This window comes from Typopeltis vanoorti, chromosome 10, assembly GCF_054136105.1.
Source record: "Typopeltis vanoorti isolate ZY-2024b chromosome 10, IOZ_Tvanoo_1.0, whole genome shotgun sequence".
NCBI classification, from domain to species: Eukaryota; Metazoa; Arthropoda; class Arachnida; order Uropygi; family Thelyphonidae; genus Typopeltis; species Typopeltis vanoorti.
In genome coordinates, this window is record NC_143558.1 from 111,299,870 (window position 1) to 111,315,701 (window position 15,832).

The 15,832-nt window shown below is 37.8% G+C and overlaps 1 protein-coding gene across 1 annotated transcript; it reads left to right on the top strand.

The window, feature by feature from the left end:
- The first annotated feature begins 439 nt into the window (after positions 1–439).
- Positions 440–10,963, top strand: LOC150102697 (chymotrypsin inhibitor-like). Its single transcript, XM_090399127.1, has 3 exons — positions 440–665; positions 5,587–5,663; positions 10,680–10,963. Exons 2-3 carry the CDS (start codon positions 5,600–5,602, stop codon positions 10,859–10,861), a joined length of 246 nt encoding a protein of 81 aa, XP_090255253.1. The 5' UTR covers positions 440–665; positions 5,587–5,599; the 3' UTR covers positions 10,862–10,963.
- The last annotated feature ends 4,869 nt before the right edge of the window (positions 10,964–15,832 follow it).

Here is a 15,832-nt window from a genome sequence, read left to right on the forward strand (position 1 = left end):
ATTACAGGTCTTTTAGGGTAAAAAGTTACTTATGTTGGGGCTAACATTATTACTGATTCTATGGTTAGCGACATAAATGACTAAAAATTTGTCACTGCTAAGAAATACGTTGTGGAATTAGTTATACAGAAATTTGATATACAGAATACAACGGGATATCTAAGAAGATAAATTTAATATTCTAAGAACTTTCATTTGAATACTGGATAAACTGTACGTGCGACGACTAAAACTGTTACTTGTGCTGTGGTGATCGTGATAAATGACTAAAAATCGGTCACTGCTAAGAAAGATATCACGGAATTTATTTACTGTGTGATCCAATTTAGTAATAAAGAAATATGAGATACAAAATCAATGGACTGTCTTAGAAGAAATACGAATATGCTAAGAACATTCATTATTTGAATACCGGGCAAAGCGCACATGAGACGCATGCGATCTAGTTTCATCCCCAGTGTTAGGTGAACAGAATCAGTTGCTGATGCAAGCACTTTCTTCTTAAACTGAGCGCGAGAAAAGAATTTGACATTTAAAAAACTCATGCGTAATCTCATGTTTACTGATTCTACATTAACAGTTTATGCGCATTAGTCTCATCTACTTCTTCAAAAAGGAAAGAAAAGTCTCTTAGGGAACGCTGTAATCTTAGTTCCAGTCAGTCTGTAAGTAATATTTTTAGATTTTATTTGAATATGTTAAAATCTGAATCTGAGTGTGGTTAATCAATATAGTTCAGGATATTAAGAACACTCGAATGTTTTGAAATTTGTTATCGCAAATGTTGGATGAATATGCTTGGGTAATAGATTGTAACACATGTTGCTTATTTCGTGAAGGATGGTACAGCAAACATATATTTAAATATTTCGCCTATTCAAATGAGGTGCTTAAGGGTCAAAGCTGTATAACCGAGAGGAGACCTCCACTTAACCTTTAAAGGAATGGGAAGAACCAACCAGGGCTTTTGACCTAATGTCCAATCCTCATCTTCTTGTAGTGCATTCTGTTGGGTATCTACCTGGATACTGAACGAACGAGTATGTGCTGGCTATTTGGGAATTAGCCGACCAAATTGTATAATTATTATTGGTTTAAACCAAAATACAAAATAATAGTACAACATGACAAAATTTCATGTTAAGGACACCCGTTGTTTTTACCAGGGAACCAGGATGAACAGCGAAAAGTCAGCTCCTGGAACAAATCTGAAAACACACCCCAACTCAACATTACCAGAGTTAAAGATTGGTACTATCAACATAAGAAGCCTGAATGGCAAAGAAATGGAGCTAGCTGAGGAATTAGATAAGCACCAGATCGACATAATAGGGGATGACTGAAACAAAAAAGACAAAAACTCGTGAGATCTTTCTGAGCAATAAATACAAAATATTATATTCAGGCAATGACAATCAAGGAAAAGAAGGAGTACCAATAGTATTCAACACTAAATACGAGGCTAATCTTCTTGAATGGCAGACAGTCTCAAAATACGAGGCTAAACTTCTTGAATGGCAGTCAGTCTCAAGTAGAGTAATGTGGGGAAATATCAGAATGGGGAACTGGACAGTGAGACTTATTTGTGCCTATGGTCCCACAGAAGGTTCTACTAAGGTAGAAGTGGAGGAATTTTTTGAGGCTTCAGAGAAAACAACTGACACAATGAAAAAGGAAAAGTTGGTCCTTGTTGGGGGATCTAAATAGCAGAGTAGGAAATGATTGCGAGACATACAAAAATATTTTGGGAAAATTTGGGGAAAAGAGCAAAGCTAATACTAATGGCAAGTACCTATTGGATTTCTGCTCAGGACATAAACTGGTTATTACTAACACCATGTTCCAACATAAAAATGTGCACAAATTCAAATGGAGAGAAGAGGCAAGGAATAAGAAAAGTCTCATTGAGTATGTTATTGTTGATAATGATGTTTTCTCCCTGGTGCAGGACACCAGAGTGTATAGAGGATTTGAAATTGGAAATGATCACTATTTATTCTTGATCAGGATACAATTGAATTTCATATTGAAAAGTAAAACATGTAAGAAAGTTTTAAAATAGAAGTTGAAGAATAAAGAAGAAAAAAAAAGAATAAAAAAAGAAAAGAATAAAAGTTGAGCAGATCTCAGATATGAACTGTAGACTAAAATACACAAAGCCTATCAAAGAAAAAATGAAACTGTTTGAGAACAGGAATAAAACCTTGGAGATTCAGTGGCAAGCCTTGAAGAAAACCCTGATTGATTCAGCAAGGGTGGCATATGGTGAGATTGTCTGCAAGGGTAGAAAAAATAGAACTGCATGGTGGACACAGGAAGTTAAAGAGGAAGTGAAGGAAAAGAAGAAAGCACATAAAGTTCCTGGCAAATATATCAGCTTGTGCTCTCAAAGAATACAAAGACAAATGCAAGAAAGCTGAAAACTGTGTAAAACTAGCTAAACAAAAGTCATGGGAGGACTTTGGAAAGTACATACAAAACAAATGTCAATAAGGTGACGAAATATTCTGGAGGTTTATCAAGAAGCTCAGAAATAGAGGGAAAGAGTGCTATAAGAGGCATTAAAGATGATAAAGGTGATATGAAAACAGGAAGAAAAGATATCCTTGAAGTATGGAGTAATTACTTCGAAACGTTGTTAATGAAACAAGCAGTGATGACGGCACAGTGGTAAAAAACACTGACCAGGCATGCAGTCAGGAATACATATCCATACTTGAAGTAGAAAAAGCCATCAAAGGCTTGAAATGTGAAAAGGCAGCAGGAGTAGATGATATTCGACCAGACATGCTGAAGTATGGTGGTATAAAAGTCTTACAGTGGCTGCACTGCATAGTTCAGAAGGCCTGGGCAGAGGGAAATTCCCGATGATTGGAATAGAGATCCCATAGTACCCATATATAAAAAGGGAAATAAAACTGAATGTGAGAATTACAGAGGTATTTACCTACTGAGTGTTTCCTGGTAAGATTTATGCCAGTATATTGAGAAATGGTTGAGAAGAATTGTGGAAGAAAAGCTTGGTGAAGAACAAGCTGGATTCAGACCAAATAGAGGCTGTCAGGATCAAATCTTCACTTTATGACAAATAGTGGAGAAATCATGGGAATATAACAAAGATCTGTATTTAAGTTTTGTAGATCTGGAGAAGGCATATGACAAGGTGCCAAGAGAGAAGCTAATCAATACGCCGCAGTTATATGGTGTCAATGGCGCATTATATCAAGCAATACTTAGTCAGTATTTGAGTTGAAAGTCCGAAGTTATAACGTAAGGAAGTACAGGAAGATGATTTAATGTTAATTCTGGTGTGCGACAAGGATGTACATTATCAAAGAAAAAATGAAATTGTTTGAGAACAGGAATAAAACCTTGGAGATTCAGTGGCAAGCCTTGAAGAAAACCCTGATTGATTCAGCCATGGTGGCATATTGTGAGATTGTCTGCAAGGATAGAAAAAATAGAACTCCATGGTGGACACAGGGAGTTAAAGAGGAAGTGAATGAAAAGAAGAAAGCACATAAAGTTCCTGGCAAATATGTCAGCTTGTGCTCTTAAAGAATACAGAGACAAATGCAAGAAAGCTGAAAACTGTGTAAAACTAGCTAAACAAAAGTCATAGGAGGTATGACTTTTGTTTAGTCATACCTCCTCTGTTATTCGCTATCTATATGGATCACATTATGAAGGAAAGTGGTATTAAACCTGATATCTAAGGAGATGTTTAAAGTCGTCTCTTTGCTTTATGCGGATGACGTTATACTTCTAAATAAATCCGCTACAAATCTGAAAGATTCCCCGATTCCTCAGGTTCTTTTTTTCCACAGAACCTGTGGAACAAGTAAAACATTTCAGCTACTTAGGTACGATTTTTAGTGATAGTAAATTAAATATGGAAATAGACAACAGAATCAACAAAGTTGGTATGGTAAGCAGTCAAATGAATAAATTTATATGGAATAAGAGAGAGAGAAATAAGTTGGAACACTAAATTAGCTGTATACAAGACAGTGTTCAAACCAGTTTTAAATTATGGATCTGAGAGCTGGGTTAGAATTAAAACACTTGACTAAAGAGTAGAGATCGCAGATATGAGAGTCCTGAGAGAGTTAAGACGGGCGAACAGATGGCATCAATGGCAATATCATGTTAAAAGAGATGATATTAGGAAAGAACTTGATATTGTCAGCATCTAGGAATGCATTAGCAGAGCCAATTTCAGGTGGTATGCTCACTTAAACAGAATGGGCAAGGAAAGATTAGCAAAACAAGTGTTCTCTTCCAGGTTTGCAGGAAAACGACCCACAGGATGACCAATATATAGGTGGATTGATACGGTACAAAGTGCCTTAGACGATAGAAATATAAGATCTGATAATATTGGCGTCTTGACAAGTAACAGACTGATTTGGAGGAAAACTGCAGATAGGAAGAGGAAGTTAGTAATGATGTAAATTTTCATGTAGTACTGTCATATCCTGTACACCTCTTGAGGGTACATGGCAGAAATTTGATGATGATGATGACTACTCGACGGTTAATGTGCAGAAATATGAAAAGTATATAAGGGATACGATCTGTGAACATTTTATATCTAATGCCATTAGGATGGATGAATGTAAAAAAAACAATTCATATATTCAACCATAACGTTGGTTATCAAGAATAAATTAAATTAAAATTTAAAGTCGAATTGTCGGAAATTTCACTTAAGAAACATTTATATATAAATCCTTGTTTTCCTTTCTAATTTTCACGAAATACTTCTGCAACAAGGTTTCTTAGGAATGACACTAACTGAATGCTCGTTAAGTAAACACCCCACGTAGATTTGTGAGGGGAATGGAATATCAATAAATCGTTGATAGCTAGTTGGTTTTCCAACCTGTTTCAAATAGTTGACTAGCAAAAGATAGATTCTGTTGATATGAATCGCTCTTTCTTGCTATAAACTTAAAATGTTTTTATGCATATTTTGTCCCCTGTGCTATACGCTGATGATTTCAGACTCCCGTAGAATTAAAAGCGGTCTGAAATCAACGTATTTTAAATACTGAAATAATTAAAAATTAGGCAAGCTCTTTTGAAACTGTTAATGGCATTCGGTTATCATTTATAAAACGGGTTAAATGAATTTTTCTCCTCAAATCAACAATTTCAAGACTGGCTGATAAAATCGATTCGTTATAATTTACATTTTTATTGGCGTAACTATTTAAAATAATTATTCCCTTATTTCGCTATTAATTATGTTTTTTTTTTTTTGAAACTATTCCAAATAACTGCTGCCTGCTTTGTTGACTGCTATTCAGGATCACGTAATTTATAATATAGTTCAAATGGAATAAGTAAATAGGTAAATTACGCGAAGAGTTTATCTAAATTCTGTTGAGGTAAGTAAACCTGAACGCGATTATGTAATTAGTCCATTTGCTGACGTTGTCAATCGTTTTATTTCTTTGAATTTGATTTGTTAGATTTTTAAACAAAGTGTTTAGGTATACTTAAAGTGATTCAGATTGTATTTGAATATATCAATATTAATTACAATTAAAGAAATAATTTTAATATTCATTTGTGTTCCAGACAAAGCTTAGTCATGAATGTGGTGCTAATCTTTGCCGCTGTTGCTTTACTGTCTGCATCTTGTTTGGCAATGAAGGGTAAGTAATGATTAACATGATGTACCTAAATTCCATTTTCTGAAGTGCTTATTAATCGATTTGAAGAAACAATTTGCCCATAAAAGTGATTTTTAAATATCTGATCTTAATAAACTGAACGAATTAATTCAAAATTAAGTGGGTATTGAAAACCACGTTATTTCTCAACCGAATAAGAAATTCAAAGATAGGAAATCTAATCTCAGAGTTCCATGCCGAATATAGAAAACTATATAAAGTTCGGCGAGTCCAAGCGTAAGCCAACACCTGGTAGTTCAATACCAGGGCAACTCGTAGGAAAGGTGGGGCAAGATCCGATCACTGTCCTTAGTATTTTCTCATAATGTAAAACACAGCTCCTAGGAGATGTATTACTGTTCTACATTATGAGAGAATATCACTACCCAGACCGGTTTCGGGTGTGAAAGTAAAGATGCCATCATCGGCCTATTCAGAAGAAAAAGAAGAGCAAGGAAGTGACAGAGAGGTTCGGGTGGTTGCTGGGGAGGGGAAGGTAGAGGGGAGAAGGAGAGGAAAGGGAACAGGATGGGAAGGGCGGGTAGGGAGTAGGGAAGAAGAAGAAAAATAGGCTTCAGCTCATAATGCTCATCTTGTTCGCTCAATGCTATCTGATGATAACCGTTCACTCGAAACACATGTCTGTCTCATGAGCTGGAAAGGACCATGGAGATAACCGGTGCCCAGGTGATCCGCCTTTCAGAGCAGACCGCCTCGAGTAGGACTGCACTTTCTGGATTCTTCATCCGGGATACCTCCGTGGGAGACCAGGGAACAAAACAGACCTCTCGGGGGACGCAGAGACCAGAAAAATAGCTAGAAGTGGAGATGCTACTGCAGATGGAGATGTTTGAACAGCAGCAAACAGAACTCGATGATGTTATTTCTGTTAGTACACAGGATAGGAGGTGAACACCACTTGTTCTTAAATCTGGTGTCACCCAAAGCCTCTCTTTCTAGATGTAAAAATCTCCTCAAAGAGCTGTAGAACTTATAGAGAATGATTCGAGAGACTTCCAACAGACTGGGAGGATTAACAGGATTGGAATATTTTTCCTTACCTTCCAGATGTGGTATAAATTAGTTTATGATAAATACCACTAACTTCTGCTTGTTGTTGGCTGGTGGAGCGCACTGCAGGAAGATGACTTGCACATGCAGCAGGAGGGGTGGTGGAACACGTTTCTAAACCTCCTGCAGATAGCGTTGGATGGAGAACACTCGTAGAATGCGTGCCCTACGGTGTCCAGGTTCCCGCAGAAGTCACTAAAGGGGTTCCGGATGTTGTGGAACCGACAGATGTTGATGTTGACTGGAAGGTGTCAATAGGCTATCCTCCATGCCAGGTCCTTTCTGGACGGGTAGCCGAAGTGGATGTCGATGTTATTGATCCCTAGATCCGGAAGGTCGGTACATAGGATGTTGAAGAGATGTTCGTACTAGGTGTGGCTGTTCCAGATCAGATCCCGGCGGTGTTCACACCCGACGAGCGGAGTTGTTGCACAAGCTGGTAAAGTCTGTTGTAGTCCTCCGGAACAATATACAACAAGCTGCAAGGATGGTCGGTTTGCAGTATTCTGCTAAGATGGGAAGGCGGTATTACTTACGTATCTGATGTTGAGGAAGGGGAGGCCGGAGCCTCCCCCCCCCCCCAAGCTTCTCCGGAAGTTGAAGGATCTTGATGTCTACTTCCTGGCGTAGATTTCCCCAGAAGAACTTTAAGGGTTTCCTGCATAGCCGGATTTCCTGATCCTCACTGATGTTTGTGATGTTCAGGACGTGCTGAAGAGCAGGGCATATGATGATTTTGATGACAGAGGCCCTGGAGGAGAGTGACAGCTGTCCATTTGTCCCTACTCCATCACCCTACTGCAGACCCCCTCACCCCACAAGATGGTGAGGGGGTCCGCAGTAGAGACGAGACCCGCAGGGATGTTGTTCAGGTCCCAGACTCCATACGTCTTGATCTTGGTTTTTTCGGGGTTTGATGTTAGCCCCGACACTTTGAACTTCTCTAAGATGTTGAAGTTCCGTATGGAGTCGTTGTCCCTGAGGGTTCCCACTACGTCATCCGGGTAAGCAATTACTTTGAAATCATTCTTGGTGAGAGGAAGTGGAATTCCTCTGACGGCACGTGAGCTGTTTACAACCCGTAGAAATGGCTGAAGGGCTAGTGCGAAAAGCAGCGCACTGAGGGGACAATCATATTTGACCCCTTTCTGGATGTTGATGGGGTCGGATAAGTTTCCGTTAATGAGGAGGCGGGTGGAGCTGTTGTTGTAGCCTACTCTAATAATGGAAAGAATCCACTGCTGACCCCGACTTTTTTGAAAGATGTCGAACAGAAAGGAGTGCCGGACGCTGTCAAACGCTCGGTTGAGATCGATAGTCAACAATGCCATTGAGTATTTCTTGATATTAACCAGATGTAGCAGTTCTCTGATGAAGATGAGATTAAACTCCATCGATCGGCCAGGAACACCATACATTTGCGTGCTCTTGATGACATACTTCATCCCGACCTTCAGTCTGTCGTTTAAAACACAGGCGAGGATTTTGTAATCTGTGTTCGACAGACTGATGGGTCTCCAATTTTTGATGTTACTGGAATCCCTGTTGGTTTTCGGGATGAAGACGGTATGGCATTCCAGAAATTCCCGTGTCATGTTTCGGGTGTTCTGGAAGTTGTTGTAGACTGCCACTAGAATGGGGAGGATATAATCCAAGGCTTCTCGGTAGAGTTCTATGCTTAATCCGTCTGGCCCAGGTGCTTTCTTTGTACGGCATTGTTTGAAGGCTGATGAAGCGCAGGGAAGGGATCAATATATTCCATAAAGAGTAATCCTGGAGGGCACTACTGTCTTGGTAGAGATCAGTGTAGTACCCCCAGAAGGCCTTCAGGATGTCGGGTGTTGTGGTGTGAGTACACTCGCCTTCATTGATGATACTGATGGTTCACTTCTGCCGGAAGTTGACATAGCGCTTGTTGTAAAATGCGGCCGATTGCCTGTCTTAAGAGCGGAGGTGGAGCCGGATCTTATTGTTCTTTTCTTCCATCTGCTTCTCTCTCTCTCTCCATTTCAATGTCGAGATTAATGTCACGGATGGCGTTGTGACATGGGAAGCCTTGGAGTTGGCTGGCCACTCACCAACTTCTTTCCTTGTACAGGTCACGGAGCCGAGATCTTCTGAGGAAGGCATGTTCTTGTCCCCATTTGATCAAGTTTTCTTTAATGTTGGTTTTTAGTCGTGTCCCAGTCCCAGCCAGCGGTGCTCCAGGTGGAGCACAGTTGGTGAAGCTTGGCCGAGAATAGGGACGGCAAGTCTGGTGGTAACTTCCAGGGGCCCGGACCAATTTTTACTGCTTCTAGTGGATGGTATGTATGTGAGCACGACTAATTTGTGGTCCGTGATGGTAGAATTAAGTTGAATGTGCCTTATTGCCTCGGCTTGTTCACGTATAATCCCGACAGTAGGGGTTATAAGCCCTCCAGATGTGTGTCAGCTGGAGATTCCTAAGGTGAATTTCCAGATGCCTGTAACCAGCAGTACCTGTGTTGGGATTGCCCTCTACTTTATCGTAGGCCGGGTCCGCAACGCAGTTGAAGTCCCTTCATCAGGATGACATGATGGGCGCCATATAGGTAGGTATAGAGCGACTGAAAAATGTTGACCTAGATGGTTGGTCTACCGGGGCGTAGTTGTTGATGAACCTAGTAGTACTGTCCCGGTATTTCCAGTTGTTGGCGAGAACTCTCCCTTCTGCGTCCCTCTGGATGTTATGGAAGGCTCCGAAGAGGGAGCTAGCATAAGTACCCCGACCCCGGCGCTGTGTCTGTTGCCGAAGCTCCAAAACGATGACGGGGTACTTATGGCTCAGTTGCTGCATATCCTTTTAATGGAAGAAATGTGTCTCTTGCAGGAACAAGAGCCGGATATCGAAGGCTAGCATTAGCTTCCACACCTCCTCTTGTTTGAATGGCGAACGGAGCTCTCTAATGTTAAGAGAGGCAACACAGAAGGGGGGGGGGGCGGCATTATGATGTTTCATGCTTTTATACCCGGAATAGGTCTTTGATCCGTAGTTGCCTGATATATTTGATTAGAGAGTCGAATTGTATCCAGAACCCTACAGACCTGCTTCCAGTTCTGCACACGAGCTCGAGAGGACCTAGAACTCGTGGCGACTGTTCTTTATCTTGAAGCTTGTTGTTTTTTTTGTAATCAACTTTATAATCATAGAAGTTAACTGGGAGTCGGTAAATTTCTCTATTTTGGAATTTATGCTTTCTTGAAGGTGAGAGGTGGTTTCCACCTCCATTTCGGACTCGGATGTTGTTGAGTCGTGCTTCTGGTAATATTTTTAGCTGTTCACAGAATGCTCTAGCAGGAATTCAGGGAGCTGAATGACTAGGAAGGAATACAGTCATGGTGGACGTTCACGTCTAATTGATACTTATAATGAACATAGGTGTCCCGTCTTGTATCCCGTCTGGTGTCCCGACTCCATTTCGGACTCGGATGTTGTTGAGTCGTGCTTCTGGTAATATTTTTAGCTGTTCACAGAATGCTCTAGCAGGAATTCAGGGAGCTGAATGACTAGGAAGGAATACAGTCATGGTGGACGTTCACGTCTAATTGATACTTATAATGAACATAGGTGTCCCGTCTTGTAAAAGCCTGTAGAAGAAAATGTAGAATGGCTAACCATGGTATTTAATCAAGGGAAGAATAGTACTGTTTCCCAGACCACAAATACATCTCTGAATGGATGATCAAATACATCCATTCAGTTACTGCTGCGTTCGTAGTTGGGTCACTGAACAGTAGTCTTGGTTGGGCTACGACATATTCTGGCTGTGGTATAATATTTTGATTGGATAGATTAAGTTTTTATAAAAGTAACAATAAAACTACTGTTAAATAAAATAAACTAAACTGTATATATATTATTGAATGCTTATTGCCTGTCAGTTAACGCTTTCTTTTTTCTTGCAGACAATGTGTGTGGTATTAATCAAGAATTCTTCACATGTGGTAAAAGATGTATTTTACTCTGCCATGAAAAACCACCAGGAGTATGTATAGAAGGTTGCTTCTATACATGTTTTTGCAAACCCGGATACGTTATAGATAAGACTAGTGACATTATTTGCGTTTTGCCTTCTCAGTGCAAATAATAAGCATCAAATTTCTGCATCAAGAATAAGTCTTATAAAAAGATATGATATGAAAAATATAGCAATACATTTTGCATAATAATAAAATAAAACTGCCTCTCAGCCTGTGTTATTCATCTCCAACGTTTTTCATTTCATTTCAAAATACTGTAAGTTTATGAAATCAAAATTAGATAACACACTGCAATACAGTGATACTAGACTTTTACAGAGATGGCCTAGTGAGTATGGTCATTCCTGGGAACCTTCACAAAATTGAAAAAACTGTTTACAATCATGATTTGAGATCCATTTCCAATTTCCCCCTTCGTCATGGTATATAGCGGCCGTAAAAATAGAGAACATGTACTGACTTCTTGCGCAGGATTCAAATTCGTACACAAATGAATTTGAATATTACTAGTGGATAAGTTGCATGTCAATATGTTAATTTATACGCCCTTTAAACTTAGTTTGATTCCAGTTTATAATCAATTTGAGCAAATTTCAAGTTTAATTTAAAATAACGTTAGCAGTATAATAGGCTGGGCCGACTCTACCATACAAGTGAACGAAGCATTGCTTGGGAGCGACAAAAAAAAAAAAAAAAAAAAACTATCAATCTGCGCCCCCAATAAAAAATATTTGATGGCGCAGATTGATTCGAAAATATTTGGAATATGAACAATTTTATCGGCGAGGGCGACCGAAAGGCTCAGCACTTGGGGGCGCAAAAATACATTCGGCCAGGCCTGATAGTAGGTGGATTGATTTTTAAAAAAACTGAAACTCCGAGATGTTTAAAACGAAACCAACGCCCAAGCAATGCCTAAAAATAATTTCAAGAGACGGAAGTCAAATCGTATGCCTATTCTTTAAGATCTGGTTGTCCATCTCTAACTTTGGACAAAATAATTATATCGAATTAGGTGCATAAAGAATAACAATGGTACACGTGAACAGGTTAGGCCGAATGATATGTTAATAGTAGGCTGACCATACGTACCGTTTTGAACGGACAGTACCGTTTTTTTTTTTATATATATTTCCTGGCCATTCTCGTTTTAATAAAAATGTCAATTTTGTCCTGTTTTTAGTAAACTATAAATATACTTTAATATTGGTCAATCATAAATTATTATTCATAACCTATAATCGTATATCCTAAAAGTAATTTGTATAACCATGGAGTCGAATTGTTCGATATCTGTAGTGATTTATTCGGAGAAAATAAAAAATTACATGTTGGCAACCCATTGCGCGTCTCGGACGCGGAGTCTGTTCTACTGTAGCGGTCGTTTTTGTTTTGTCTGTATGCTAACCAGTGCTTTGTTATTCAATGCCGGTGGTTTAAATTTCATACTTTTTAAAGTTTTATTATAAACCAAAATTTCTTCAGCACGTATCAAATCAAAGGCAATAATACAGACGTTTTATCACCACACTTATTGGGCGAAGTATTAGAGGATCTGAATAAAAAGCATTATAGTCAGTTTAGATGCATCAAACAAAAGACAAACTTTTTAAAATCATTGTGGGTACTTTCTGCCAAATTGTGGTGTTCAAAACATAATTAGACTTTATTTCTTTACCTGGTCCAACATCTCACCTACAGTGTGCTATATTGAAGGAAGTAATGAATAATTTGCCTTACAAAACAAAGTTCTTGCTTTTTGTGCAGATAATACGAACATCAATTTTGGTCATTGTACACAGTCGAGAACACACTGGAGACAACTGTGTATAATGTATGCTCCACAAGCAATACCGATAATCTGCCTCTTCACTTCAGTTTCAAGTCGTTTGCACAGTCAGAGTTGAAGAACTGAAAAACGCTTGCGACTTTGTGGGAAACAATCACGCTGAATTGTTAGAACCTGGAAATACAAGACTTTTGTCCTTGAGTCCATCAATTGACAGAATTTTAAGAATGTTTCATGGGCTTCGTTCTGATTTTCTTTTTCAAGAAAAATATCCTGTTGCAAAAATTGTTTGCGGATTCCTGTTTGGAATTGTGGTTGTCATTTGCAAGAGATTAAGTGTCTACGTTACAAACATACATTAGCTTAATTGAAAAAAAAAGAAGATAATATTTCAACCACAGGAGTAGCCAGGAACATTGAAAACCTTGTAAACAATTTAGAGTCCAGAAAAAGAGAAGTGTTTGTAACTACTGATGTCAAAAAACAACCAAAAATATTAGTAGATTCAGGAGAAGTTATGAGACTAAGATTTTTGAAGTAGTTGAGTATTTCTGTGAAACCTGCTCAGAATATGTCAACAAGTGGAAGTGCAGTTAAGGAAACACTGCGAAGTACAAATGAGTGTTACTAAGAAAGACATCTGAACGGAAAGAAATACAGGACAGCCTGAAAGCGGAACTCATCACACACACAGAAACAGAAGAAACTTGTATTCGATCAATGAACCCTCATAAAATCTATAATTGTGAGGCAGGATACATAGAATAAAGAAAACATTCTTGTATCTGATAGATGGGTACAGATTTTTTCTGAAATGAACGAAATACGCCTACTTTCAAGACTTTTGTGTTATTGTAGAGTTATTTTTTGTCTTCCAGGAAGTACAGCACCTGTTGAGAGAACCTTTTCTCTTATGAACAGTATGTGGTCAAAGTAGAAATCTAGATTAACTGTTGAGATAAAGAAGGCTATGTTAGTTGTAAGACAAAATTGTGTCATGGAGTGCGAGAAGTTTTATGACAAGGTGTTGAAAGACCGAAATTTGCTGTGTAGGTTCACTTCATTGGAGAAATATTCATGGTTATTCATGGTACGATCGTGGAAATAGTCCCCCTCTACGTCTACCTAAATTTTTGTATGGGTTTTGTCACTGAATAATAATGGCAAGCTCAATGTGATTATTTAATAAAACTTTTTTATCGTCTTACTTTTTCATGAATATAAAATATTACATTACCCCGTCTCATTTTTGCCATGATCAGCGCAGTTAACAGCCGACTATAATTAATTCTCAGATGGGCAGTCATTTTTGTCTATAGTCAAATGAACGAATATGATCATGCATAGGTTTGGAAGCTATACTCGTATAGCTGCCAAACCTATGCATGATCTTCCCCGTTAGTTTGTACTTTTTTACACAAGGAAAAATCTGTGTTCTGTGCCTGGGTGTAAAACAATTCCATTTTCATATGAGAGACCACCTAACTTTGAGCGTGGAAAGGTATGTAAAGATAATATGCATCCGAGACGAGTTCGAACCCAGGTTTTTACAACCAGGAGGCAGTCCATATTGAATTCCAGAGGATTATTTATTATTTTTCATGAAGAACATTAAGCAGAACAATGAAATTGTGTTGTTATTGGAGTGTAAAGTATAAAATTATTTTATATTATTTTTTTATTAAAGTTCAATATTCTATCGAAGCAAGGATATCTGATATGATATTTAAACTGAATGGAAACCTCATTAAGATTATTACTATACCACCAGATTTCCAGGGAGACCACATCGCTCACAAGGTGTCATACCTTCTCTTTAATTTATTCACACTTTACATTCATCACTTCCAAAGGCAAGCCATTTCAATTCACGAAAAAGTGAATGTAAAGAGTAATAATTAATACTTGTTCATGTCTTATAGAAGAGCGGATTAGAAAAAGGTGATGAAAAATATTTCATAGAAGGTTTATGTTTTTCTTGTGATTTTATATAGTTTACTTTATAATGCGGATGTCCTTAACTTCCACTATAAAACGCTAGGAAGAGATCATTAAACATTTAAGATATTTAACTACTCATAAAGAGCATATTCAAAGCACTAACGATCAGTATAGATTAGGGGTTTCCAAAGTAGGCGGTGGGATTACCTAGGTTTGATTTGTTTATAGTTTATTTGGCACAAAGACAACAGAGGTCATGCTGTGTCATACTAAAGGTTGCAACTATACATAAACAGTTACAGAAAATTGTAAACAATATGTCTGTACAAAAATTTAGTTCCACAAAGCAGCATTTACAGATAAACAGAACTGCTGCAGAGGGCATTTAAGATCGGAGGTTATTACGGTAGTACAAAAATAGTTAACAATATAAGTTAGTACACAAAATACGCAACACCTAGCCAAGTAATGCAGTATCTACATATATGTAAAATAATAACAGATGTTTTTACAACAGTAAAAATAGTCAAAAAGGGTCAAAAACAATCAAAATAGTCAAAAATAGTCAAAATAGTCAAAAAGTGATACAATATGTATGGATGAAAATGAAATTTAGTAATGCAGTATAAACAGAATTTAGCAATACATATAAACAGAATTACTAGGAGGTACACAAATCGACAAGGTGTCCTACAGTAATGCATGATTGGTCGAAAAATAAACTCATAAATATAATGCATATAAGAAATTTAAGTTAAACAATGCAGTATCTACATATAAAAATTACTGCAGAGGTTTCAGCAGTACATAAATAGATAACAGTACAGGTTAACATATGCGTATACATGCAAGTCAAGGAAAGCCGTATCTACATATAGTAAGATTACAACAAATGTTATTATACTAATACATAAATAGTCAGAAAGAAATTATTATACAGCATATATGCATAACCATTAAGTTTAGTGTTGTCGTATTTACATATTAACAAAATTACAACAGGGTGACACACATATACAAGATCAAGGCCTACAGTAATATATAATTTGACAATTTAAACTAATGAATAATATGTATGTATAAAAGTTAAGTTAAGCTATACGGTATTTACATCTAAACAAAATTACAAAGCTTACTTCTCACTCTGACTTTGAAAGTTCGCCCTGAGAGAAATTTTTAATAAATACAGGGAGCGGTGCTTTGAGACCTTTGAGACCTAGGTTATAGAGCTCTTTTATATTAATATGTCATATCTCCAGGCTGTGTCATAAGCTTTTTTCATGTCAAAGAAAACTGAAAAGAGATGTTCTCGCTTCAGAAATGCATCTCTTATACAAGTTTCAAAACG

Bases quoted from the DNA above. Each gene is read 5' to 3' on its own strand.
- LOC150102697 (XM_090399127.1), top strand. From the start codon at position 5,600: ATGAATGTGGTGCTAATCTTTGCCGCTGTTGCTTTACTGTCTGCATCT. The intron at 5,664-10,679 runs GTAAGTAATGAT...TTTTTCTTGCAG, and splicing joins ATCTTGTTTGGCAATGAAGG to ACAATGTGTGTGGTATTAAT.